At 38.2% G+C, this 27,322-nt stretch overlaps 1 protein-coding gene across 1 annotated transcript; it reads right to left on the bottom strand.

Moving 5' to 3' along the window:
• Positions 1 to 4,180: 4,180 nt before the first annotated feature.
• LRRC58 (leucine rich repeat containing 58) lies at positions 4,181 to 25,779 on the bottom strand. The gene is made up of 4 exons (XM_019729649.2): positions 25,001 to 25,779; positions 16,985 to 17,113; positions 16,078 to 16,355; positions 4,181 to 13,239 (listed from the first exon to the last, which is right to left on the bottom strand). The coding sequence occupies exons 1-4, from the start codon at positions 25,498 to 25,500 to the stop codon at positions 13,031 to 13,033; spliced, it is 1,116 nt and encodes a 371-aa protein (XP_019585208.1). The 5' UTR covers positions 25,501 to 25,779; the 3' UTR covers positions 4,181 to 13,030.
• Positions 25,780 to 27,322: the final 1,543 nt, after the last annotated feature.

The raw sequence follows: 27,322 nt of genomic DNA, 5'->3' as shown, positions 1-27,322 counted from the left end.
TTGTTTGACAGATATTAGATTCTATACAAAGCTATTACATCAAGTTTATTGACTGTATTATTCAATTCCTCTGTCATCCAATATTTGTTATATACCAGATTTGTCCAATTGTGAAGTTAAGTATTAGTCTTCCCCTATAATAATTACACTTTGTCAAATTATTAGTATAATTTTTACCTTATATATTTAGCAGTTCTGTTGTTTGGTACATATATATACACATTGTCAGTCTATAATTATCTCTATATTTTATCTCTATATCTCTATCTTTATATCGGTCTATTTACTACGACAATTTTTCCTTCATCATCTCGCTCTCTCTGTTACGGTTAATCTGTTGTTTAGCTAGAGCCTCTTCTGAAGTATTTTCTTTAATGGGAATACATAGGTATTAGTCTCTGACTTCTTACATATCTGCAAGTATCTTTCTTTCCTCTGACAGCTGAATGATGCCTTGGCTAGTTACAGAATTGTTGAGTAGAAGTCCTTTTCTATCAGAAGTCTGCAAATATTATTCCAGTAACTTCTAGCTGCTGGTGACACAGATAAGAGGTCTAATTCTGTAGATAGATAGATAGATAGATAGATAGATAGATAGATAGATAGATAGATAGATAGATAGATAGATCTAGATCTATATTTTTTTAATAATAAGGCAATTGTTCTTTCTATGTGGAAGCTTGGAAAAATTTCTTCTTTTCCTTAGAGTTCAGGACTCTTACCAGGATATTCCTAAGTGTGTGTGTGTTCATTGATTCAGCTTGAAACTTGGAGAGCCCATTTGATCTGTAGACTCAGGTATTTCTTGATCCAAGAAAAATTCCTCCTTTTATATGCTTAATGATTGCCTCTCCTTCCTATGTGCCTTTTTCTTTATCCAGAGATCCTAATATTGTGTGCTAGGCCCCTTGGATGTATCCTCACGCCTCGTCTTTTCTTTCATGATTTCAGTTGCTCAATATCTTCGCTCTGTACTTTATTTTCTCCATTTGATCTTCTAGCCCACTAATTTAGGTCTCAACAGCAATCATTCTGTCCTTTCATTCATGCACAGAATTAAATTAGAGAATCTTTTTTCTTCCCGTTTTCTCCCTCCTTCTCTTGCTCCCTCCCTCCATCCTTCCCAACCTTTCTTCCATTCTTTCTTCTTGGCTCTAGAGGTCTTTTTTTCCTGCACTTGTGTCTTCTTGGTGTTTTATCTTTTCTGATTGATCTTCCCCTCTGCTGCTGAGCCCCTTTGGGTAATCCCTTTGTTGACTCAGAGAGGCTCAGGGCTGCCTGTAGAGTGTCCTAAGAGGCTCTGTATACGGCGGAAGGCAAGTGATCTCTTCTCTTTGAGCTCATTGTATGGAGATAGGCTGTCCACAAGATTGCTACTGAAGCAGGGAGGAAGATCCTGCTCCCCGTTTGTAGAGCATTTGTAGATTGCCTCAGCCTCAGAGGCAGGGAGGACATGGCCCACCATTCAGTTCCTTCTTGCCTTCTTGGGACCAGAAAAAAGCCACACATTCATGTAGGGTGGAAATCAGCCTTTACTCTTAGGATCCAGAAGATCTCTGAGAGTCAAGTTTTCCCTGGATTTTTTTTTTGTTTGTTTCCCTGGGCATTTCCAATGATGGTGTCTCTTGTAGTCTTTGGCAGGGGGGGTCCTGGCACACTTTCTTCCTTCTAGGACTCATCCAGAGCCCAGAGCCTCACTTTCATTCATACACCCATAGGCTCTAGCTGCCATTTGAGAAAAGATTGGAGTTGCGAGTTGGTGAGACGGCAACTGTATTGAAATTGCCATCTTCTCAGTGTTCTAGTTCACAACTACCTTACTAAGCCCTTGGAAGAAATGACTGTCTCTGTATCCCCCACGTCTAATTCTGTGACCTACACACATCATTATTATAATAAAGGTGGAGAAGAAGAAAGAGAAAGAAAAGGAAGAAAAGGAGAGCGAGGAGAATAAGAGAATGAAGAGGAATAAAAGGAAGGAAAGCAGGATGTCGGTGCCAGAAGTCTTCAGCGAAACACTTGTCTTTTGGTTTTTAATACCAAGGAATTTCCTTAAATCAGCATCTGCATCTAACATGAACTTCTCACTTTCTTACTAACTGCCTAATTTTATGAGGGTATGCACCCATGGGGCCTGTATTTCTGGTTCTGTTAGTGCATCAATGATTGCCTAATCTTGTCTTGGTGCTTATGGTTGCACAAAGAAAAGAGATTGGATTTGGATACCTGGGGCTAAAGGGCACATATAGGAAAATCACCCTCATCAGGGTTAATAGGCTTATTAGTGATAAGCAGATCCCTCCAAACCTTGATTTGAGAAAAAGAGATATCTGCTTTATGTCAGAACACCTAATATAAGGTGCTCTAAGATGGCTTTGGCTCTGCATCTCTCAAGGGAGAAAAAATCTATCTGGCCACAGTGAGCTCTGCACTTCCTGCAGTGTCACCTAGAAGCTCATTTGTTCCTCTTTGGGCCACATGGTCCAGTGAAGGTAACAGGCACATTCTGCTGTCTATGCCCAATGCTCAAACTTCAGTCTTTGGGGGGCTATGTGTATGTTAGCATGGGTATTGTTGTGTGGATGAATATGTAGGATTGCATAAGGATTTGGGCTTATCTGAATGTAAATACTGATTTGACTCAATTCAAGTTCCTCTCTTTAACAGTACCTTGAAGAGACCATGACCTGAGAGCACATAAGGATAACCAAAAATAAGTAAAAGAGTGAATCTTCCCTTTGGGATTGGTTTACAACAATTAACATGTACATACATGTATATGGCAATTTACAAATAATATGCATATTTAACTTCACTGTGACTCAGGTTTCAATCACCAACCTTCCCCACTGGGGAACCCATGAAACAATCAGCCAAGAATGGCTAAGGAATCAATCACCTTGTCCTTCTTTCCTCCTCCTGGATACATCACCTCCTCTATCTCCACTTGCCTGTCTGCTTCTCAGTGTCAAGGTTGAAAGCTTCACTGTCAAGAATTCTCTTTTCTCTACTTATCACAGCTTGATGTCTAGTTCTTTTGTTATTGGCTTTATGTCTCACATGCATAGAGCTGTTATCCTGTTCTCTCGCTTTTCTCCTCTTAATAGGTGTTGCACAAACACAAGGTAGAAACTGTTGAAGTGTGACTCCTGCGTGCATTGGTTTTTATAGTAGTGGGAGGAGTTTTGGATTGGGAGAAAGGACAGCGCAAGTACTGAGAGGAAGGGAGCAGCAAAACTTTGGAGCCAGACAGAGGTGCCAAAACCACATAATGAGTAACGCACATGTGCATGGGTACATGCACACACAATATACTTTGTTTTCCTGGTGTCATTGTGCCTCTCTGCTGACAAATAATTTAAAGTTGCCTCCATATCTAATCTGGCTTGCACAAATCACAAGAACTTTAAGAAATACTTCCTCTAGTGACAATTGTTGAACTTCAGAATTGCTGAAATAAAATCTGTGAGGATTTTAAAAATAATAGGACAAGTCTCACCCTGATGGTTTTGTCCTCTTGCATGAAGCGATGTGATGGTGACTTCTCAAACTCTGTGTTTCTGAGATCACTTAGAACTAGAGCAAAATTCCTACAGCAGGCCAGGGTTAAAAATGTTCTTACAACTGCACCACAGCTTAATTCATAGGCATCTAGTAATCATCTGATTCATTCTTATCCATTGCTCAATTACACACATGCCTTTCTTTTATGAGATGCTGTCCTCAGCAGAAATAAAAACACAGATTGTTTCAAAGCTGCCCATTCACATGTCATCCACTGCAACAAACCCTGGGAAGTGATAGGAAGAGTAGAATTTTAACTGCAGATTCGGGGGCAAAGTTCTCACTGCTCCATTAACTCTGCCCCTGGCTGCATGTGCATTGGCGTAGGAGGCAAGTTAAAAGACCCACTCAGCGATGACTAAAAAGGTGTGGTGAGTGATGTAAGAACTTACAGATATTTGAGAGCTACAAAAATAGAAAGGAGTTGTGAGCACAGATAATTGTAGACTCTTAAAGTTAAGAAGAGCCTCAGAGGTCATTGTCAAGGTTACAAAGGCTAAAATAAGGACACAATTCTAAAATGGTAGCTTTCTAGCTGTAACATAAGCTTAATTTCCAAGAAGTTAAACTTACTTCACATATCTTTATTTAGTTCAGCTGTTAAAACTCCCAAAGCAACATTTTAAATCCAGTCTTTATTTGTAGGAAGAAATATTCACAGTAACATTTTAAGAATACTTTCTTTCCCATGAATTTCCACAGTATCATGAACAAGTTTATTTTTCCATTAAATCTTCCATATATTTAGAGGTCTTAAGTGATTATTCAGATTTAAGCAGTAAAATAATCATGTAGTCTGAGCTACATCTAAAAGAAACTTGGGTAGACGTTATGCATATTACTCATAAAAATGTGTAGTTGCATTGAACTTTTCTTACTGTTTCTTATCATGGGAATCTGTTTATGGATTAACTATAGTGTTTTCTTCTAGGCAGATTTTTTTATCTATATTTCCTTATTGTCATGCAGGGACTCTGGTCCCGCTCCCCACATAAGAATGCAGGACATGGTGAGGCCAAAAAGGAACACCCATGGAGCCATAGATAGGGGAGTCATACCACTATAGGCTCGCTGGCGGCTGGGTTGGAGACACAGGAAGCAGGAGCCACGGGATCTGCAACCTGCTGTCCGCTTCTCTGCCAACCAACCAACCCCTTGCTAACTGCAATCCGCAATCCGCCTCTGCTAGCTCAGCCACGGCAGTCATATCAGTGGCCAAGGGCTAACCGGTAACAACTGATGGCCAACTAGTCACAACTGATGGCCATCTACTACCTGAGCCAGCACCTTTCCACGTTGAGGTCGAGAGCCTGGAAACTGCTCTCTGGGACTCTGTCCCCACACTTATCTTTCTTGCTAGTGTTAGCCATGTGTTTATCTGTGGTCAAAGAACCAGTGAATGACTTGAAAGTCTTCCTCACCCGTGGAAAGGCTGTCTCCTGCCTTGTGGCTACAGCCTGAAATATTTGACCAAGCTATGCTTTCATGCATGTGTCTGCTCAAGTTGATCTGTTTGCTGCTGTTGCGTTCCATGATTCAACCGATATTCTGACTTAGCTGCAGTTGGTTTCAATACTGCCAATCCACTTGACCATCTTACTTTCCCAAAACACTTTCAGTTCAGAAAAAAAGTGACTGACATGGAGAAGAACATTGGATTAGCCATCAGGGCCTGGTCCTAAGTAGGCATTCAATTAAAAAAAGTCTTTTTTAAATAGATGAATGGATTCTAAACCCAACTCTGTCATTATTTAGGAGAACTTGGGCAAGTTGCTTCATCACTTCAGGCCCATTTCTTCATTTGTTAAAACCCTAGTTCACTGACATCAAGTTACCAACAGGGGACTTTCACTAAAGAATCTCCCTTGCTGGGCAACTGAGTCACATAGGGGAGTTTCTATAACTGTTGATGCCGAGACTCTACTTCTAGAGATCAGGTTTCAATTGGTCTGGGGATGGGACCCAGGTATTTCAATATTTGAAAACTCCCACGGTGATTCTAATGCTCAAGTAGGGTTAATAACAGCTTCCCAGAAGAAACCCTTCTAGCACCTTTCCCCTTCCTATGGCCAAAGTCTAATGATACTTGTTCCAAGTTTCTCTATTGGGCAGCACTGCAGAGTTGAAGATTTGACATGACGTCCTTTGGATCTGTGATGTTCTGGTCAGCCTGTAGAATGCTATCTAGGGGTAGACACGCCTGTAGGGGAGTGTGTGATTTGGTTGGTTACATTCAACTGAAGACTATAAGCTCAATTCTGATTTGATAAAGCTGATATTTAGATCCCTTTCTCAAGTCTATGTCAATTTCTTCATTTCAATCAGAGGGAAAGGGTGTGATAAACGACACCGACAAACGTCACCAAATCTGGTCTTACCTCAGTGTCATGAGGATAAAATAAGGCAGGTTTTTCAATGTGCTTTGTAAATAGTAATGAGCTACCTAGATGTGTACTCAGATTTATCTAAGATTTCCCACCAGATCTGCACACACCGAGATGCAGAGCAGACAGCATCGCTTTGACACCAGGTGACCTGTTACAATGCAGTACCAATACTGTTACTGATTTCCTGTCATAGAATAGAGTATTAAAGAAAGCAGCATACTACAGTGGAAACAGCATTGAAGTGGGAGTCCAGAGGCTGGGATTCAAGATTCAGCCATGTGAAGTCTTGGACAAGTCCCCCAACACTTAAATTTTTTTACCGCTCGAGTGAGTGAGTCAATTTCAGACCTTCAGTTTCTTCTAGCTCTAACATTCTAGGGAAGGCTGGTGGACTTGCTCATGAAGCTGGCCGTGAGGATGTGTGGGGAGACACATCCAAATCACTCATATGCCCTGAACAATTCTGGTGGCCTATTTGGTATCTACAGTTAGACAAGCAGTTGTGGGGACAGAGCCAGGAGTGCAGTTTCCAGGCTCTCGGCCTCACGTGGAAAGGTGCTGGCTCGGGTAGTAAATGACCATCAACTGTGATTGGATGGTCGTCGGCTGTAACCGCTTGGCCAATGGGCCACTGATATAACTGCCATGACTACATTGGTTGGTTGGTTGGTAGGCAGGCAGAAAAGCAGATGGAGGTTTGTGGATGGTGTGGCTCCTGCCTCCTGTGTCTCCAACCCAGCCACCACCGAGACTACAGTGGTATGACTCCCCTATCTAGGGCTCTGTGGGTGTTCCTTTTTGGCCTTACCATATCCTGCGTTCTTATGTGGGGAGTGGGAGCTGAGAGCCCGCATGACACAGTTCAAGAAGAAAATTTTCTGCTGACACTGTTCTGAGGAGAAAATCCCTAACTGGGCAGGTTAGGGAACAGTTTTAACCTCAGGAGAAAAGAAAAAAAAAAAGAGATCAGTTATACCCAATGTTTTTTCTCTTGTGCCCTCAAATTTCTGAGCCTATCTTTACCAAGAAGCCTTCCTAGATAAAAACAGAGAAGTGCTGAACTTTTTCAATCTCAGCAAATTTGAAATATTAGCTGTGTTGGAAACAGTGTATCTTTCCTACCCATTCTGTTTACCTCAGTTTATAACCATCCACAATATTCTCCCACATTCTGGAATATAGAAAAATGTCAGGTTTCTCGAGTCACCAAAATAATGGCGCTAAAGAATACTAAGTACTGTAATATTAATGTTGCTCAGTTGGTACTGTACTACTTTGTGCTAAGATTGATTCTGGACTAAATGCAAGAAGTAACCGACCTTAGAAAATTGTTCTCACCAGTTTCTTACTAGACATGCACTCATAAGTCTGTTAAGACTGTGGAAGCAGAAAGAACTCTAGTAGAAAGGGACCTGGTCTAATTCATCTTTTATCCCTTGCATCTAGCACAGAGTAAATGCTAATATATGTTTAATATGTGTATTCATGTATTAAAAAGTTCAATAAACATGTAAGCAACAGTATAGTAAGTAATCAGGCAAATACCAACATTATAATTTTAGTTTTTGTAAATAAATGTTTATCAAGTAAAACTAAAATACTGTTACTTTTACAGAATAGAATCAATTTCAACTAAACACTTTTAATATTATATGGCACAATGTTTGATACAGCAAAATTCACACAGAGGGTTAGTTAATATAAGATCATATTTTTTTGTGTGTCCTGGGGGAATAAAGGAGATATAGAATCCAAGTGGCTTGAATAGTCTTTTTAGAGCATTTACCATTACAAGGTAATATACAAATTTGATGCAAAAATTATTGAATCGGATTGCTGAATTACATTTATTGGTACCATTAAGTTTTAAATATCTATATATCCACAGATATAGATATTCCTAATCCACAAGACTTCAAATACAGAAAATTTAAAAATCAGATAAAAAGCAATTTGACAAAAGTACATATATTTTCAATATCCTTTGTTGAAACTTTAAAGTCCCAAACTGTAAAAAAAAGTTAAAATACTGATTTAAAATATTTCTCCTATTGTTTGTTTCTCATGAATACAAAGTGGGCTCAGAAATGCCACAAACACCAGTCGCAGGTACACAGGTCTCTCCACGATTGTTGTAAAGTGACTGTTGAGTTTAATATTCCTTCCCAGTAACGCATCAATGTTATCTATGTGTTACTGAAAGGATTCTCTTAAAACATCAGTTGTAGACAGAAGAATTAACCAATTTAGTAATGTTTTTGTACTACCAACAATAGTGATGTCAATCTTATCCTAGTTTCTTCCCCAACTGGAATTTTATCCCATTTATTCACAGCCAAAGGAAGAAAATAAGTTCTGGTGAATACAAATGGTTTTTCTAATCATGGCCTTCTGGCATGACTGTATATAAATAACCTTCATTAAACTAATACATTTTAATATTTACTGGATTGAATACTGTCTCTTATGATAAACAGAGACAAATCAATGCTAGGGAAAAGTCTAGTAGCACCTAGTCAATATTACCCTGTGAGTGGTCAATAATGTATAATGTGTTGTTAATGAGCTGTTATTTTCTACATCAATTCTTGGCAATATGGACCAACGAGAGAGAAAAAGAATGAAGATATTTACATGCAGAGATACTAAAACATACCCCCTCTTCAACCTAGTATTACAAAGAAGCCACTCAAAACATGCTAGGCCTCATGGCAGTGTCTTTATAGGTATAATGTTGTTAACAATATGATTAGGAACTGTTGTCATCCTTTAGTGGTAGCAGATGAATTTTCTTTATGAAATAATACAAAAGAGAACATAGCCATTCACTGATTTTATTCCAGGGTCCTTTCCTTATAGCTTTGGCCTCCTCTGACAGTATGCATGATTGGGGTTTTCTCTCCAGAAGCCCTAGACTCAAAGACTCATAGACATTAATTCCCTGAAGGATCCCAGTTTTTCTCAAGTCAAATGCAAAGGATGACAACGCTGTCACAACTTGCTAAATGACATAGTTCCCCAAACTTTCGGTCTAGAATGGAGGATTTAAGGTACAACTGAAGACACTACTACGTTTAAAAAGATTATGACTATAAAGATAATACAAAATCGAATGCTATTAAATTCATCACATTAATGTTATAGAGTATAGTGCTTAATGCAGAAACAGTGAAGGTCAAGTACTTTTTTATAGAGGGAATCAGAACTATGTATTACAGATCATGTTGCCTAAAAACCTATACAAATAGCCTTCACTGTGGTTAAATGCCCAGCTTACTATTAAAAGCTCACTACTTTGGACTAAATGGGAGTAATATTTATATTGCCATAATGAAATCTCAATTTTGGGATACGAAGGGGGTGATTTACGTAAAAACTAGGTATTTCTAAATAAATGCAGCTTAACTAATTTTACATACACATACTATAACTGATAGTTTTGCCTACAAAGGATCTTACTATTGAGGAATAACTTTTTATATAAAATGTTTTAAAAGATCAAACTTTATTTGCAGTAATTATGTTTAGTGTTTTTTCTTTTTTAAACAGTGAAAAGGTAAACACTAACCAAGGTTGTACCACAAATTCCAGGTTAATGAGATACTACGTTCTCCCTTTGGAAAGAGCAAGGCTGGCTCTAAGAAAATCCTATTACTTCTTGGCCCTTCATTATGGAGGGAGGTGGACAATCTTCCCAATAGCAGAAACTGAAGAAATTAGTGATAAAGGCTTTCAGATGGTACTTAGTGGGCCACTTAATTCTGAAACAATTCACTACTGCTTTAAAGGACTTTCTTGGCTCAGGGATATTCCTGGTGATTTTTCTTTCCCTGCCCTTTGCTGCTTTAAAAAGACTCCTTTCATTTCACACTCCAGCAATGAGCCTTTGCCTTCTCTTCTTTTGTTTAAAATTAATATTTACAATGTTTGGTCGAACTGGTCTGCAGTATTACAATGCACTAGTATTACAATGCTTTTAACTTTTATTTACATCAGAACAGAAATTTCTCAAATTTGAGGTACAGTTTATAATGCAAGTCTTTACTTTTAAATTTGGTAATTTGAAGTTTCAAACATCAAGAATTTTAGAAAAGTCTCCTCTTGCACACATTTAGAAGTTAAATACGAACAGTAACCCTCAGACCTACCTCCACTATTCAAATACAGGGAATACCGAGAACCCTGACTAGCTTGTCCTTAGGTCAGCCATTCTCTGGCACCATGAAAAGCTTGTAGCGTATCAGCTAATCTTACTATTTTCTAAAACCTAGGATTATTTCACAACTCAGTTTGGTGACAATGAGAACTGCATTCTAGGAATAAAGATTACTAAGAATGTTCGATGTACCCATTTTAGTTTCAAATACTAGCACTGAAGAATTTCATTCTGAACACATTAATGCTTTGGTTAAGTAGTTTTATCCACCTAAGTTTTGGTCACTAAAATTGTCCAAGTATAGCAATATAAAAACTTATTTCACTATGAAAATTAGTGCAGATTCTATAAATCTCAAAAAATACAGTTAATGTTTACTAACTATAGTTTAAACACAAACATGTGACTTAAGAAATAAAGATTATCATTTTATCATTTTAAATAGTCAGCTGTATGACTCAGGAGTTGAGTATCTGATTTCTAGTATATCAAGTCCCTTGATCTCAGCTCTGGTTAATTTCTATTATCATCAGTTATGAAAAAAGGGAAGGTAGGGGAAAAACAGGAAAAATCTTAGAAATTATGAGCAGCTCTTGTAAAAGTTTAGGTCAAAGACTTAAAAAAAAAATAGATAAAACTAACAGCTATAATGTAGATTTCAGTAAAAGTAACCAAAGGCAGTGGACACTTATCTTAGATTTTCAAATGTACATACAGAGAAACATAACAAACATTTTGTTGAAAGGTGTTTTGTTGTATACTATAGTATACATCTACGTTATACAGCAAAGGCTAGAAACTATTCCTGGGTAGACCTATTTACATCTGTAAAAGCTCAATCAGTGTATCTTCTGTCTGGGAAGCTGGAAAGAGTTATGTAAGGTTAAATACCATATTTACATACGTACCCATTTATTTTACAAAGACTAACTTTTAGAAGATTACCCAAGCTCTTAGGTCAAGTTGGTAATGAATTAGGAAGTAAACTGAGGCATTTAAGCCAGAAAATTTTGGTCCTATTAATTTGACTATTTTACTATGAATACACTATTTTCTATGAAAATATTTTATGTATCTAAACTAAGTCACTTACTTACAAAACATTTGGGGCTTGCCACTAGACACTGCCTAAGTCACCTTTACCATTCGTAATTTTGTAATATGCAGCTTGCTGTGGCTTAAGTGGAGAAGTATAGACTTCTCAGTACTTCCATGGTATGGTATTATCACTCATATACTACTTTGCTAGGCAGTAGAAACATACTAGATTACTTATATAGTATAGAAAATTTCTGAATCATAAGGAAAAATAATCTTACATTATAACAAGAGGGAAGAAGGAATTCACTCTATAGCAGCGTTTCACACCTGCAGTCATGAAACTCTGTTTCATGAATTAACATATAATAAACAAACCCTGAACTATCCTACAATATATTTTCTTCTAAAATAAAATATATATGACAAAAACCTAATATATGTACGTACATATCATTACTGTACAACAATCTGCTTTTAAGAAATTGTGTGCCCAGTCATGAATGCCAGCAAGTCAGAGGGGAGATCGTCTCGTGTTCCAATGTATTTCTGACATGCATATTACTGTACAGGTAACATTTACCAACAAACCATCATGTTATGGGTTAATGATCTAATGATTGCTAGTATGTGTTTTGTATTTTATTTTATTTTATAATATCAACCTATAATTGGACTATTATTCAATTTTTATTGCATTTAAAATTAGTTAAAAATTTGGTCATTTCTAATAGCAATGAATCTGTGAAATCATTTTTCTGCTATACTTTAAGGATATAATGTAGTTAATACTTTTAAAATATATTATCAATACATTATTTTCAAAAAATATTCCATGACTAAACTGGTTTTGGAAATTGTTCTATTGTGTACAAACACAATGATTGTTGGCCCCAATTTTATTTGGCTTGTAATAGTTTTCTAGTGTTTCTTTAAAATGTAGAAAAAGTTACAGTTCAATACACACAGGCAATGGAGTCATACCTGATTGTTAAAAATTTTTAAATCAGTTTTCCACTCATATATAAAGAAGCTTTACTAGCTTACATCTCTTTTCTGTCAAAAGAAATCGCATTTTTCAATCAAAAACTATTATTCTGTGTTATGATGAACAGAATGATCAACAGAGTGGCCTCCCATTAAGTGTAAAAGTGATTTATAGGGGATTACTTCACGTTTAAACAAAAAATGAAGTTAGGTGGCCATGAGCTCAGATGTTAAACAGTTGTTTCCCTAGTTCTGTTAAAGCATATTTCTTAAGGCACTATCACAGTCATTGCTGGATTACCTAAAGGTAACAACAGTCATATAGAATAAAGCAGCAGAACTGAAGAGTTTTAAAATCCCACATAAGGTTATATCCCCTCCTTTCCAGTTAGTAGGTCAGAAAGGTTTGGGTCCTATGTAACCATCTGTGAGCTTATCTGAATAGCTCTGTAATCTCAACATATGGGCAATACATCACAGGAGGGCTACTTCTATTATGGTATAGTGTTCAACCTAAACCCAACGACAACTCTGGTAATAATTACAGCTTTTATCATTTCTTTCTTAGTCTCAACTGTCACAAGTTACACTACTCATGGTCTATTATAGCAATGCTCTTCAGAATAGTCTGCTATGTGAGTCATGCAAAACTGGAGTGAAAATTGCAAGCAATCAGCCAAATCTGAAACTGCCATTCAGAGTGAATTACATTCAAGGAATCCAAACACGGAACTGGATTCATTCCTGCTGAACGGGTGGATGAAAACAAAATATTTTACATCACGCACGACTCTTTTATGGACATTCAAGATGAAGATATGGTTTCTAGATAACTTCAAAGTCTATTTTCTTTTCTAACCACCTTTGCTCAGTCTTTTAGTGTTTCCCACCACTGTTCTCAGCCCAGAAGGACTTTCTGCATTCTGTGTGCAGCAACGCTAGCTTCGTCCTCCGAGTCCGACTCGCTCTGGGATGTGGAGCTGTGAGAGGCAGAACTGCAAGGGGAAGAGCACTCCGGCGAACACAGGTAGTGCATCAGGGGCAGGCGGTACTTCCCACAGAAGTCCACAAATTTTATTTGTCTGACACAGCAGTCAAAGTAGACTCCTGGAGAGAAGAAGGAATAAGTACAAAGTAATCATTATAAAGCAAAAGCCAATTTCTTTTTCAACCGTTTTTCCTGTATTCTGAAGAAATGTCATATACAGTCTTCTCTTTTGTGAATCTTCAGCAGAACTAGATGTTTCTATAGCTGTTTATAGAAATACTGGAAGGTTTTAGGGGTGGCATTTTGGCTGCTAGGAGAAGGCCAGGAGATTTATCTTAAATGGAACTGGCACTGTTTACTTATTTTGTTTTCTCTGGGTGACTTGGTGGACACCAGCTGATAGAGATTACAGGACACCTAAAGTACCCTTCTTCCGTCAACCAAGCCACTCCTTGATACTACTCTACAGTCAAGAAACTTAAAAAACCCCACAAAGCTTCTTTAATAATAATCTTCAAGAATTAGTTGTTATATACAAAATTTGCAGAAAGGAGACGACTTTTGGTACCCATTCTTATGTATTGGGAAGCAAAATTAAAAGAAAGAAAATGCTATCTTACATTTCCACAGGCTCTAAATCTATAGGCTTCAAAGCTGTTTCACTAATGGCCTCACTTGATTTCCACACAATTATATAATATTACATAGACTGAAACGAGTGATCAGCTCTTCTGATTCCTAATTTAGTGCTCCTGAACTGTGGTCCTCTAAGTAAGTAAAAATATGGCTAGAGCTAAGCGGAAAGCAGAGGTTGCTGTGTCTCAGGGTTCCAGCTGCTCCTTAAAGATACTGCACAGCTCTGACCCTTGAAGGCTCTCACAATAGGTACAGTATAACCGGAACATCTAGAATTCTGGGTCCCATCACCTCTCTGGAGAGGAATCTCAACCTCTACGCCTTACCTGAGTTTCCTCTGACACCAACTACTCTGTGTATAGCACATAAGGGGCAAAATAAAAAGATGGGGTCCAAGCAAAGGAGACATAATGACTTCTATTTATTTTTTTCCTAACACTTCCCCATTAACTTTCTAATTTTCTAATCCTATAAGTTCAGTATAACTCATAGTTTTTAAAAAGGGAAATTCATGGTATGTTACTTTGAACAATTTAGGAAAGTAGATAAATTCAATAAACTGGTCAATCAATATTGATAATAAATCCCCTCCAAAATGTGCCAGCTTCTTGAAGACAGATGAAGTAACAAAATAAAACATTACAGAATTACCATAAGCTAAAATAGTACAATACTGTCATTTGTAAGATCTCAGACTATACAAAGAAAGTATCTCACAAAATATAAAATTACTTTTGTGTAGAGTTCAATAACAGTAATGAGTCTGGCGAAAACGTCAATGGTTCTTTTATATATTATCTCAAATTTTTAATTTTTAATTTATTTTTGTTCGTAGGATAAATGACACATCAGTATATTGAAGAAGAGATTAAGAAACCACTTAAGAGAAAAAAGAGAATTCTTATAGAGGGCCATTTCCGGGAAAGACAGACTTAAAGAAGAGATTAGATACAGCCTATTAAGCCTGAAGGCCTGGTGTGAATCTTGTCCCTTGCCACTGTTAAAGCCAACTTAGGAAAGAAAACCACAGAGAGCAGCTCTGGCACAGCACAGCAACCTCTACTTTTAAGAGTGAGTGGCCGGAAATGGCTGAGAGTATTGTCTTTTTTAAACCAATCATGTCTTTTTTCTAATATTCTTTCAGGAACTTAAATCATTTTTTTCCCTTTTTAACCTTATAACAATTTCAAGACATGATGGGACTTCCAGGGAAAATCTCACATGGCTCTGATCATCATTATGTAGCATTTCCTCAGCACCTACATTTATCATACAACAGTAAAAAATTTCTGTATCCCTGTCAGATTGGATTATTTTAGAAGTAGTCTTTCATGAGACAAAATAGAATGACTTGACATCCATCACCAACTCCCACCCACAGCCCCTGGCACTCCAGGCCCTTTGATAACCTGGCTTCAAGTATCTTTTATTCTTTCATTACTACCCTAACTGTATATTTAAGCAAAATTATTACTCATCCAACATTCTGCCCCATACTGTTTTATCTCCAATTTTACTCTCCATCTGGAAAGTTTCTTATCCTCAATCTTACCCTACGAAAATCCAACTCATACTTCAAGAATCATCTCATCTTTTCCAGATGTAATTAAATGTACTCTCTCCCTCTTTTGATTTCCAATAGTACACTGAATTCCTACTTCTCTGCCTTACATTGTAACATTTGTTTAATTCTCTCCAAATGTCTTAACTCAAGAAATTGTGAACTATGGATTTAAAAGAATACAAAATTCCAGGATACACTCTGAAATCGGCACACATTCAGTCCATTCTCATATATCTTGACTCATACTCTGTAAAGCTGATACTCAGAATGGTGACTCTAAGAACATGTCCTTCAAATAAATATGAAACGTGGCCAAACATTTTAGAAAGACTCTTTTTAAGCTATTAGGACGATTTATGCTTCCTTTGTGTTTCTTCTCAAAGAAAGTGTTTACCATCTTATGACAGTTCTAAGACGGGATGAGACTTTCGAGGTCTTTTCCTTGTGTATGAATCGTAAAGTACTATGAAAAGAATAGAAAAGGAAGGAAGGGGGGAAGGAAGGAAGGGGGGAAGGAAGGAAGGAAGGAAGGAAGGAAGGAAGGAAGGAAGGAAGGAAGGAAGGAAGGGACTAAAGAGAAAAAAAGAAAGAAATTCAGACAGGGTGAAATGTCTTTCTGGTAAAAGGGTGAAAGGATGAGGCAACCAGAGACTAACTGCCTTTCTCTGAAATAAGACAGCTAATGAAAACAAAACTTGGATCATCAATTTTAAAAATAGCTAAATGAATGGGAAACAAGGAAACTGATATAACTTACCTCCACACTTTGGGTTTGGGCAATTGCTGGCTAAACTCAAGTATCTAAGAAGATTCCCAGGAAGATCACAAGGAGTGTAGGAAATATTTCGAATTTTAATGGTCCGTGCAGCTAATTCCAGGAGAGTTGGAGGGTCATAGGTTAAATCTCTAACAAAACGAACAACCAATGGATTTCCTCGCAAACTCAGTTCTTCCAAATGAATAAGGTTGAGGATTTCTCGAGGCAGGTATGTCAGCAAGTTATTGTGAAGACTGAGGGAACGAAGCGAATGCAACCTAGAATGAATGCAGCACAAAACCCAATGGCGGTAAGCAAGATTACTACCAAGAAAGTTAAGTGAAGTACTTGATTTCCCCATAAGAATGAGCAATTAAGAGTAAGGTCAATGGAAGTAAAATAAAAAGGTGCTGAAACTAGATCAGAGAGCAGATTTATAAATGTCATGAAGGATTTTTGCCCATGGAATCTTAGAGAGTTTAGAATACTTAGAGTATTCTGATGTGCTACATGAAATATAAATGCTAGCTTTAAAGATTGTTTTTGGACTGTTTTATCATTCAGATACCCAAAAAAGGAATGACTTTAAATGCAACCAGAATCAAGATCCTTTAACGTTATCTCATTAGGACAGGAATGCTTCATGTCAAATATAAAATCCACAAAATCCCATAAAACTTGGGAAATCTATGTCAAAACGACATTCTATTTTTGATTGCAGAAAACAGGCTAAACAAATATTTTGAGGAGTAAACCAGAGTATTTAAAAGTATCATTAAAAATAAACAACCCAATTCACAGCAAACCTCAGAACTGTAATTCTCATGTTATCATTTACTGCGAAAACATGAAGTTCTTTACTACATATAAACCCTACCGTATACATTAACTGCCTGAAACTACTCACTGTGAAAGCTGAGGAGGCACACTTTGGATTTTGTTGTCACATAATACCAAGTAATTTAGAGAAGGCAGATTTGCTAATTCTGGTGGGATTTCTTTGATGAAGTTTCCTCCAAGATATAAACACTCTAAGCTGCAAAGATAAATGAACAACAAAAAAAGAGTAAACAAAAGCTGGACAAGATAACCCATTGTCTTTATTACAGTGAACATATTTCATCTATTCAGCAAATGTTTTACTTGGGATTTGCTATGTGCTGTACAGTCAGTAGAGAAATAATGCAATCCTCAGGGAGCTTATAGATAAGCAGGCAAGACACACCAATATTGGACAATATTATCAATAATGCCTACTGCTTTTATTTTTGTTAGTATTTATTTCATTTAATCCCAGCTCCACCACTTACCAGTGTAACAACTAATCTCACTATGCCCTAGTTTCCTCTTCTTAAAAATGGAATATTATTATATATCATGTAAAGTGCCCAATCAACAAATGTGAACCAGACAGACACCTACTATGTACTAGGTACCATTCTAGGGAATACAGTGGAAATAAGACCAAGTTCCCCCCCCTTTTTTTTTTTTTTAAGGAGGGCGCAGCTCACAGTGGCTCATGTGGGGATTGAACCAGCAACCTTGGTGTTATTAGCACCACGCTCTAACCAACTGAGCTAACTGGCCACCCCAAGACCAAGTTTTTCACCTGAAGGAGGTTACATTCTAGTGAGAAACACAGAAAATAAATCAATGAATTTGTATATTTTACCAGATAGCTGTAAGTGCTATAAAGAAAAACGGAGAAAATTAGATGGTGATGGAAGTGACATTCTAGATAGGGTGGTCATAAAAGTATTCTTATAAATGACATTTCAATGGAGATCTGAATGAAATGATTTGAGTACAAATCCAAGGTGGAAAAATGCTTGTGTTGTAAAAAAGCAACACAGCCAGCGTGGGTGAATCAGGGTGACAGAGGCAGGTAAGCAATAGTTAAACAGGTCAGAAAGGTACCCTGGAAGATCAGATCAGAGGGCCCTTTGGACCTTAGTAAGGATTCTGTATTTTATCGAGTTGTGTGCTGTCTACAAGAGTTACACCTAAAACAGAAATAACCCAATACATTAAAAGTAAAGGGACAGAAAAAGATGTACCAAGCAAATCTCTGTGATTTCACATCTGGACTACTACATTAGGCTCCAGTCTGGTCTTCCTGCTCCCACTCTTTCCATCACACTCTCCTCTTCTCCCACTTCAGCAGCTATTTTCCACACAACAGCCAAAATGATCTTTCTAGAGTGTGACTCAAGTATAGCCTTTAGAAGTTCTTTCAGCAAGGACACAACATGGTTGTTAATCTTAAAGTCCTTTGTCTCTGATATTCCCCCCCCCCACTCATGAATAATAAATAGCTTGGCTGGGCATAAAAGTCTAGGTTGACAGTTACTTTTCCTTAGCACTAGGGAGATACTGTTCCATTCATTATCTTATTTCAGCCAGTATTGCGCCTTTGTAGGTAATTTGTTTTGTTTTTTAATTATTATTAGCTTTTAGGATATTTTTTCTTTATTTACACTATTGTTCTGAAGTTTTATTATATGTCAAGATAATCAATTTAGAGTGCTCTCTCTGTGAGAAAGTCTCAGACACTGTTATTCAAACATTGCCTTTCCTACATGTTATTCTTTCTAGAATTCCTACCAAAGAGCAGTTGAACTTCAGAATCAATTCTCCACATCTCTTAATATTTCTTACATACTTTCCATTTATCTTTTTGTGCTACATTCAGGAGAATGCCTGTAAGATCTTTCAGCTTACTGACTCACTCATCAGCTGACTTCAGTCTACCATTCGGCCCCCTGAATTAATAATTACATTTTTTCATTTCTAGGAATTCTATTTGGGGTTTTATAATTGTCAATTTTTAAACTTACTCTTGTTTCATTGATGAAGGTCCCTCCTTTACCTCTCTGAAGTTAGGAAACATACTTATTTTAAAGTCCTTTACAGATTGCCTTATTACATGTATTTTCTGATATAATTTCTCCCATTTGTTGAATTTCTTATCTGTATTTCATAATCTCAGCCTTACTTGAAGTGTGATGATTCAAAAAGTCAACTTAAATCCGAAGTTTCGTCATTTTAAAAATATATTAATGATACCCTTTTTCTATTTCTGATTGTGTAAATCTTTTAGATTTATGATGCTTAGTAAAAGCAGACAACTTTAATTCCAATATGTTATTTTTCTGTCTTTCAAATATTACCTTGTAGCAAAAATCAACTGTCTGGATACAAGACTGAATTCCCCTACATGTAAATGTTTAAGCACTGGTGAAAAAACTTCCTAGGCAGGTCTTTTTTGGTCCCACCAAAAATGGTGTAAGTTAATGCTCAGTTACTCAGAAATGTCTATTTTTCAATGATGAGAGCTACCAGAATAGAACAGAACAGAACAGAATAGAATAGAATAGAATATTTGGAGCCCCCAAAACAGAAAGTACCCTGGAAAAAGAATTATTTTAATGAGAAAACTACCTGGGGAAAAATATCAGCAACCCTAAAAGTCCTTTTTATAAAAGATTCAATAGTTAAATAACAACTTGCAATAGTGTCTACTGAGGGAGAAAAGACAACAAAGTGAAGAAAGGAAGAGTGAGTCAGAGAGCAAATTTAAGTATTGTCCTTTCTATTTAAGTCAGGAACCAAGAGAAATTAGTGTCTGGTGGTCAGTTACTACTAAATATCTTTTTTTCTCAATGCTCTGGAGTGGGTTGGGAGGCATACAGACAGAAAAGATGCCAAACCTTAGTAGTTACTGTGACTTTGGCAAAGAAGGATCTGACATTCTAAAATATAACCAAGCCCATGATTTCGAAATTATATAAATTCCCTTTTGCAACTGATGAGTATCATTAATCAGATTATACAACCAGCATATTAAATTTACACTGTCAGGCTTATTTCTCCCTTTGAAACAAAGAATTTCCAAAGTTCTAGGGACTTAAAGTCTTTAAATGATTTGTGAGAATTAAATTTCTAAAACACACTCCACTGTTTCCAAAAATGCATTCAACTATTGTTCAATTTAAAGCATAACCGTAGTATTTAAAAGTTCTTAATGTTTGTCAGCATTGCGCCTCTGTTAATCAGGCTTGGAACAATTCTTTCAATGTTTGACAAATACCAGTGGTACCAAAAAAATGTATACAAGGGGACACTTTGGTCAACGTTGCTCAAGCAGTAAGGAGTTCGCTGTAATCAGAAGTGTCTGGATGCTGATGGTAACCACTTTGACTTGTATTCACCTTTTGTTATCGGTATGTATTGAGTATTACAATTTTAACACAGTTTTCCTTTTTAAAAATGTGTATACATTTTTTTTGGCACCCTCTGTATAGAAAGCAAGAAAATCATTCACAAAATTTAGAGAAGAATTCTTCCTTTTTTTCCTGTTTAGTGTTGACAGACCAACATTAAATTTGTTTCTTGGAAAGTTCCACTTCTCCAATATTTAGGAATACTGAAGTAGGTGTCTCTTCTCTAGCAAGGGCCACTGACTCATTGAAAAAATACACTAGGGTCTCTTAGTGCCAATAAACTTTAACCACAGATATAAACAGAAAATGTTTTGCTTCTCTACCCAAATAAAAATGACATTAAATATAACAAAAATATACATGGTTAAAGGGAGATGAAATTAAAGTGAGAGAGGTTTGTATACAAAGAGGCAGAAAACAGAAAAAGAAACACAGAAAGACAAGACCCATCCATTTGTGGATAAAGAGTTTTCTTGAGACAGAATACCCATATTGAATCACTTTCAAATACCATCACTCACCACAGGCTTTTAAAATACATATGTTCAAAAGTAGAAGCAGAAATGGAGAAATCATCATTTGGTACTTGCCCCAAACTAAGGCAATAAAAGAAAGAAGTTGGAGGGAAGAAGCTGAGAACCAGAGGAAAACTCAGTATGTGACTTTAGATGGGGAAAAGTGTTTTTATTTCAACTTTATCACATCCTATTTATTATCTGGTCTAGTCACCTCTCCTATAATATATCAACTTACTGCACACTAGCGTCCAAACATTCCAGGGCATTAATATTTAGCTTTGTTTCTATCACAATCGTGTTTAATTTCTAAAACCACATCAAGCAAACAGTGAGAGGAGAATCATGAGCAGAAAAAGGCATTACTTGAGAAGACTGGGAAATGGTATCAAAGAAACTCACTTGTGCTCAAACCTACTCTTCCAGTATCTAGTATCCTGGGTATCAAACAGCCCCAAAGCTTTCGTTTTCTTAAAGTCTGTTACCCATTGACTGATTAGTTATTAAGTTCTTCCTCAGTTAATGTCTGAGCGAATTGAGAGTAAAAGTTTAAATGTCCTGAAATGAAGGCTGGGGAGAAAGGAAACCTTTACATGGATAATATACTCTGAAGTATTTTAAAAATTGCTATTAAACAGGGTAGATATCTTCCTAATGTCCAAAAACACCTGATCTGGTTTTAAAAGCAACATGGCACAGTATACAATATACATCACAGTTACCTATGAGGTTTAAGGAGTTCATGTATATTTTAAGAGAAGACTGTTTTCTTGGACAACTGCCTTAGGGTTTAAGTGACTGAATCTCCACCTCTACACTTTTGAATCTTTAATGCATTGTTTTAGCAATGAGCAGTAAGCAGCCTTTGAGGGCTGAACCACACGAATCTCACTGTCACTATCTGGCCTCAAGCAAGTCACGGATGCTAAATCTCAGTTTCCTTATCTGTAAAGAGAAGAGGGTAAATCAGGCCATTGCCTAGGCTGTTTCTACTTCTAAGAGTCAATTTCGACATGACCCTCTTAGCCTACATTCAACCAGTTTATATTTGGAGCATGGCCTAAAACTTTACTAATTCTTATCAGTAAAGAGAAATGTAGCATACAACTAAAATATGACATAAAAGATCCCACACATGATTACAGGCAAAGGCACAACGACCAAAAAACTGTTATTAGCCCAAAAAATCAGGTCAACCAGGCAACGACTTTGCCCAACCCTCTTGATTACATAAGCAACAGAAGAGAAGTCAGAAAGATTAGATTCTAGCCCTGCTCTGTCACTGTGGAAAATTCGAGTTTGGACTCAGAGATCCCAGAGGTAAAATCCAGTTCCACCACTCACTGGCTTTGTGATCTTATGACAACCTCTTAGAGCCTCAGTTTCTTCCTCTTGTCTCAGAGATACTGTGAGAATTAAAAAGCATATTTAAAACACTACAACAGGGCCTACTGCACTGTAAGTATTCAATAAATGGTATTTTTGCCTACACCTTTCCCCATGTGATGGAAATAATACTGGCTCTGGATTTTTTCTTAGTATATTGAGAAAATTCAAATGAGAAGGTTGGAATTGTGTAACACCAAAATTAGAAGTTAGCAAGGCCTGTCAATTTTGCATCTAAATTTCTCTCAAACCCTTCTATCTCTCCTAGCATCACCCTGGTAGAGCCACCATCACCTCTCATTCTACTAGAATGACCTCCTTCTAACCAACCCTCAAATCTCATCTCTCCACCCTCTCCCCACTCCACTCTTACACATCAACTAGAGAGATGCGCTTAAAACTCAGTGTACTTAGAATAAAATCAAAACTTTACCAGGGCTTTCAAGATCTGACATGACCTGGGGTCTGGTCCAAATAATTATTTGCCACTTTCCCTCCTGCCCATTTTCTCACTATACTCTAGTACAATGTCCTCCTTTCCTCTGGGTTCACATGTGCTGTTCCTTCTACCTGGACTGAGCTCACCCTACCCTCTCATAGTTCATTCTTATTCTTCCTTTAAAAACTCAATTCAAATGTTAGAGAACCAAACGCAAGAACCAAACTAAGTCAGGTCCCTCTGTTATTTCATTTCAAGGCACTCTGTACGTCTGAATAGGACTTACAACAGCTGTAATTAAATAAGGTTTAATGTCTCTTTTGTTATGTTAGCTCCATGAGGGCAGAATCATGTTCACACTGTATCCTCATCACCTGACACATGGTAGGTTCTAAATAAATATCTGTTGATGAGTAAATGAAAAGACATCTTGTCCAAATGCCTTTTTGTAGCTTAGGAGGCTGTAGTCAGAATATGTTCAAGTGACTTGCCTAAGGCTGGGACACCAAGAGTTCTTATTCTCAGTCCCATGTTCTTTTCACCACTCTGAGGTCCCTTCCAGTTCTAACATTCTGTTATCTCAAAAAATTCAGTAAAGGATGTGAAAATATTTCACAGATGGAAGACACTTTTTTTTCACTTTGCACAATACACTTTCTCTTGTGCTTCATTTCACTCCCCTGCAGAGCACCTTTAGGGAACTTTTGCTACCTGTGTCTCTGCTTCTTCCTTCCATTTAAATCAACACACATTTACTGAGTAATCTAGTAGGTGAGGCAGACCTGTAAACAAGGAATTATAATCAATAGGGTGAATTCAATATTGGCATGAATTAAGTACAGAGGAAGTACAGTATAGGTAATAAATTAGTTGTCCAGAAGCAGTAAAGAAAAAAAACAAAGAGATGGCCCTCGAGATGGGTTTTGAAGGATGAATAGGAGTTTTCTAGGTGTAGGCAACACTCCAGGCAAAGGGAACAGGTCATGTACAACACATATTTAGTGAACACCCACACGTGCTGATAAAAACTGCATGGCTCACTGAATTCTACAAATAGTACAGTAGTCCCCTTCTTCTGTGGTTTGTTTTTCACATTTGCACTTACCTGTGATCAACCACAGTCCGAAAATATTAAATGGAAAATTCCAGAAATAAACAATTCATAAGTTTTAAATTGCAAGCCATTCTGAACTACGTGATGAAATCTCATGCCATCCTGTTCCATCCCACCCGGGTTGTGAATCATCTTGTCCAACATATACATGCTACATACTCTACCCACCCATTAGTCACTTAGTAGCCGGCTCAGTTATCAGGTCAACTGTCATGGTATCGCAGTGCTTATGTTCAAGTAAATCTTTATTTTACTTAATAATGGCCCCAACGTGCAAGAGTGGTGATGCTGGCAATTCAGATATGCCAAAGAAAAATCGTAAAATGCTTCCTTTAAGTGAAAAGGTGAAAGTTCTCTATTTAAAAAGAAAGGTAAAAATCATATGCTCAGACTGCTAAGATCTAAGGGAAGAATGAATCTTCCATCTATGAAATTGTGAAGGAAAAATAAATTCATGCCAGTTTTGCAGTCCCACCTCAAACTGCATAAGGTATGGCCACAGTGCTTGGTAAGTGCTTAGTTAAGATGAAAAGGGCATTAAATCTGTGGGTGGAAGACATGAACAGAAAAAGCCCACATTCACATAGCTTATATAACAGTATATTGTGATAATTGTTCTATTTTAATTATTGTTAACTTTTCACTGTGCCTAGTTTATAAATTATACTTTATCACAGTACGTATACATAGAAAAATGCATAGTACACACAGAGTTCAGTACTATCTGAGATTTCAGATATCCACTGGGGGTCTGAAAACGTAGCCCCTTCCATCCCCCATAATGGGGGGCTACGGCATTGCTGGTATTGCTGCAGAGAATAGGGGGCAGTAAATGTAGTGGAAAGCAAGGGTTAGATCTACAGGAGTGGAAAACCACTAAGGACTTTGGAGCAAGGAAGTGACAACTCAGATTTACATTTGTTTATGAAGCTATTCAGCTGGGATCACTCCCTCAGACCCAAGAAAGACAGAAAAATTGCCTCGAAAATCTGCACAGGGCAAACACAACATACCAAACGCCGTCACACAAGATCATATTAGATTCCCCGAAAAGCCCGGGTAGTATTCACTGCCAGACTGTGTTTTTTTTAGCACTTTTGTGTTTTTCAGTTTAGAAGAATTAAAGAAGAGCCTGGAAGAAGACAACTACGTGACAATTGAACGGCGCCAAGAAACAGGCCTGTCGCCCAGAGGCGGCCAGACACCCGCCCGGGGCCCCCCTCCTCCTTGGCAGAGACCCGCTCACCTCCGCAAGTTCTCGATCTCGGCCGGGATGCTCTGCAGCTGGTTGCCGCCCAGGCTAAGGGTCTGCAGCGCGCGCAGCTCCAGCACGGAGGCAGGCACCACTTGGAAGCAGTTCCCGCTGAGGTTGAGCACCTGAAGGCTGCGAGAGAGAGGCGACTGGGCCAGACCCTTGGGCAGCGAGCCTGGCCCGCCGAGCCTGTTGTTCTTAGCCAGCAGCGTGCGCAGGCCGCGCAGCGCGAGCAGCTCGGGCCCCAACGCGGTCAACGCGTTGCCGCTCACGTCCAACAGCTGGAGGTACGGAAAGCCGTTGCCCAGCGCCCGTGGCAGGGACACCAGACGGTTGTGCGGCAGCAGCAGACGCAGCAGCGCCTCCCGCGCGCCGCGCCGCTCCTCGCCCCGCGACTCCAGCTCCGACTCCAGCGTCTCGGCGGACACGCTGAGGCGGGACAAGTTCAGTTCAGCCTCCCCGGCCGTGGTCACGGCCACTCCGGCCTCCTCCATTCCGGCAGCCGCAGGGCCCGCGGCCCCGGAGCCCGGAGAGCGCCGCCTGCCACTCACAGGCCCGGAGCTCCGCGGCGCCCCGGAACCTGAACCCAGGGCTGCGTCGGAAGTTGCGAGGACTGACGCTAACCTCGCGCGCGCCCGCCGAGGCACGCGACGTGCTGCGGCGGGTGCGCGCGCCGCTCCAGGGGCGGGCGTTGTCTCACGTGGCGTTTAGCGCGCGGTTCAGTCGCGGGGCTGGGCGGTAGACAGAGGCTGTCAGGTTGCTCTCTGAACCCCACGGGGTTTGGGCTGCCGCGCTTTATAGCCCCTGGAGTTTTGTGACCTGTCGCCCGAGTCCTTGGCCGCCTCGGTCAACAGCCCGAGGATTGCTTGTTTTTCCGGCCATTAGGGTTTTCGCGCGTCACAGTGCAACGGCCGCTTAATCCCTGGTTAGGAGTGTGGCCTCTAGTCTGCAGTAATCAATGAGGACACTGTAAATTGGTGGTGATTCAGCCCCTTACAGCGAGCCCCGGGAATTTAAAGTCTGGAGAGGAATGAAGCTGACTTCGAAGTGCGAAAATATCTGGACTATGAGTTAGAACCCCCTGGCTCTTACCTCGAATTCTGCTGTTAAATAGACTCATGTCCTTGAACAAGGAATTTTTATCCATAAAAACAAGGAATTATTATCCATAAAATACGGATAATACTTGACCCGCTTGCCCTACCGGATTTGTTGTAAGCATGATAAAATAACGTATATTATGAAAGGACGTTTCGCCATTTTAGCTATAGAAGCACTTCTGTGTTTTTCAGTTTAAATTGTGGCTAGAAATGAATTTGGGAGCCATAGAGGAGGTTTGTTAATTTGAGATAGCTCAAACTAATTGATCAGTTTAAGAACTCACAAAGTATTGAGATTTTATTGCAGGTTAAAACTACAATTTAACTGGAAAAATCCTGGCTCTGGTTTTAATTTAGTACTTTCAATTAACATATTTTCTGTTTTGCCCTAAACTCAGTCTTTTCTGAAATTACTTTTTTATAATTTTGAAGTCATGAATAGATATGAGAAAACTATTTAGCTTTTTTAAAAAGATCTTATGCATAAAAATGTTAAGCGATTGTATCTAATCAATGATATTAAATTGCTTTCCTTCTAAAAAGGAGAATGAAATTTTTCTTGTCAGTTTTTTGTGTGAGAAGCTTTATGCCTCTTACCTGCTGCCAAACTTTGATTTCAGGTTGAGTTATAGTTGTGGGAGGATATACTTTGTCAGTTTAAACCAGAGATAAAATATTTTTAAAACTGATAGAGTGTCCTGCTTTTGAAACCTATTTTGAAAGGGTCCTGTTAAAAATTAGGCCTTGTTTTGGATCAAGATCACATTCTGGCATGTGAAAATCACAAATATTTAAAATAATAGTTTTATGGTTTAAAAAATTATCTGTGTGATAAAAAGAAAGTGACAGGAATGTTATGTAAAATGTGAAAAAGAAATAATTCAAATGTGATTCAGAAATATAGTTAAGATTACAAATTATAGAAATTAATGGGGAAAGATGGCAATAGCCTCAATAATGGAAAATGAATTATCTCATAGAACATTTTGAAGAAATGTTTAGATTAATGGGAGAATCCCCTTACTGCTTATTATAATAAAACCCTCTCTATTTCAGCTACCATGGGTACATCTCTCTTTCTTGTGGCCACATGGGTCTAAATTAAGCAGCATCCCCCACCACTAAAGTGGGCCTTGAAACTATCCAGTCAGGCTGGAGAATTCTGAAAACCTTCTGGGAGTTGAAGGAGCTTTGATGGGTTGTGGACCTTCACAGT

The sequence above is a fragment of the Rhinolophus sinicus genome, linkage group LG01 (assembly GCF_036562045.2).
Source record: "Rhinolophus sinicus isolate RSC01 linkage group LG01, ASM3656204v1, whole genome shotgun sequence".
NCBI lineage: Eukaryota > Metazoa > Chordata > Mammalia > Chiroptera > Rhinolophidae > Rhinolophus > Rhinolophus sinicus.
Note: the sequence above shows the minus strand (reverse complement) of the source record. Positions and strands in the feature narration are given on the sequence as shown.

Coding starts and splice junctions, on each gene's coding strand:
- LRRC58 (XM_019729649.2), bottom strand. CDS start 25,500: ATGGAGGAGGCCGGAGTGGCCGTGACCACGGCCGGGGAGGCTGAACTG. Junction 16,356..16,984: donor GTGCCTCCTCAGCTTTCACA/GTGAGTAGTTTC, acceptor CATTCATTCTAG/GTTGCATTCGCTTCGTTCCC. Junction 13,240..16,077: donor CCCAAACCCAAAGTGTGGAG/GTAAGTTATATC, acceptor TCTTCTCTCCAG/GAGTCTACTTTGACTGCTGT.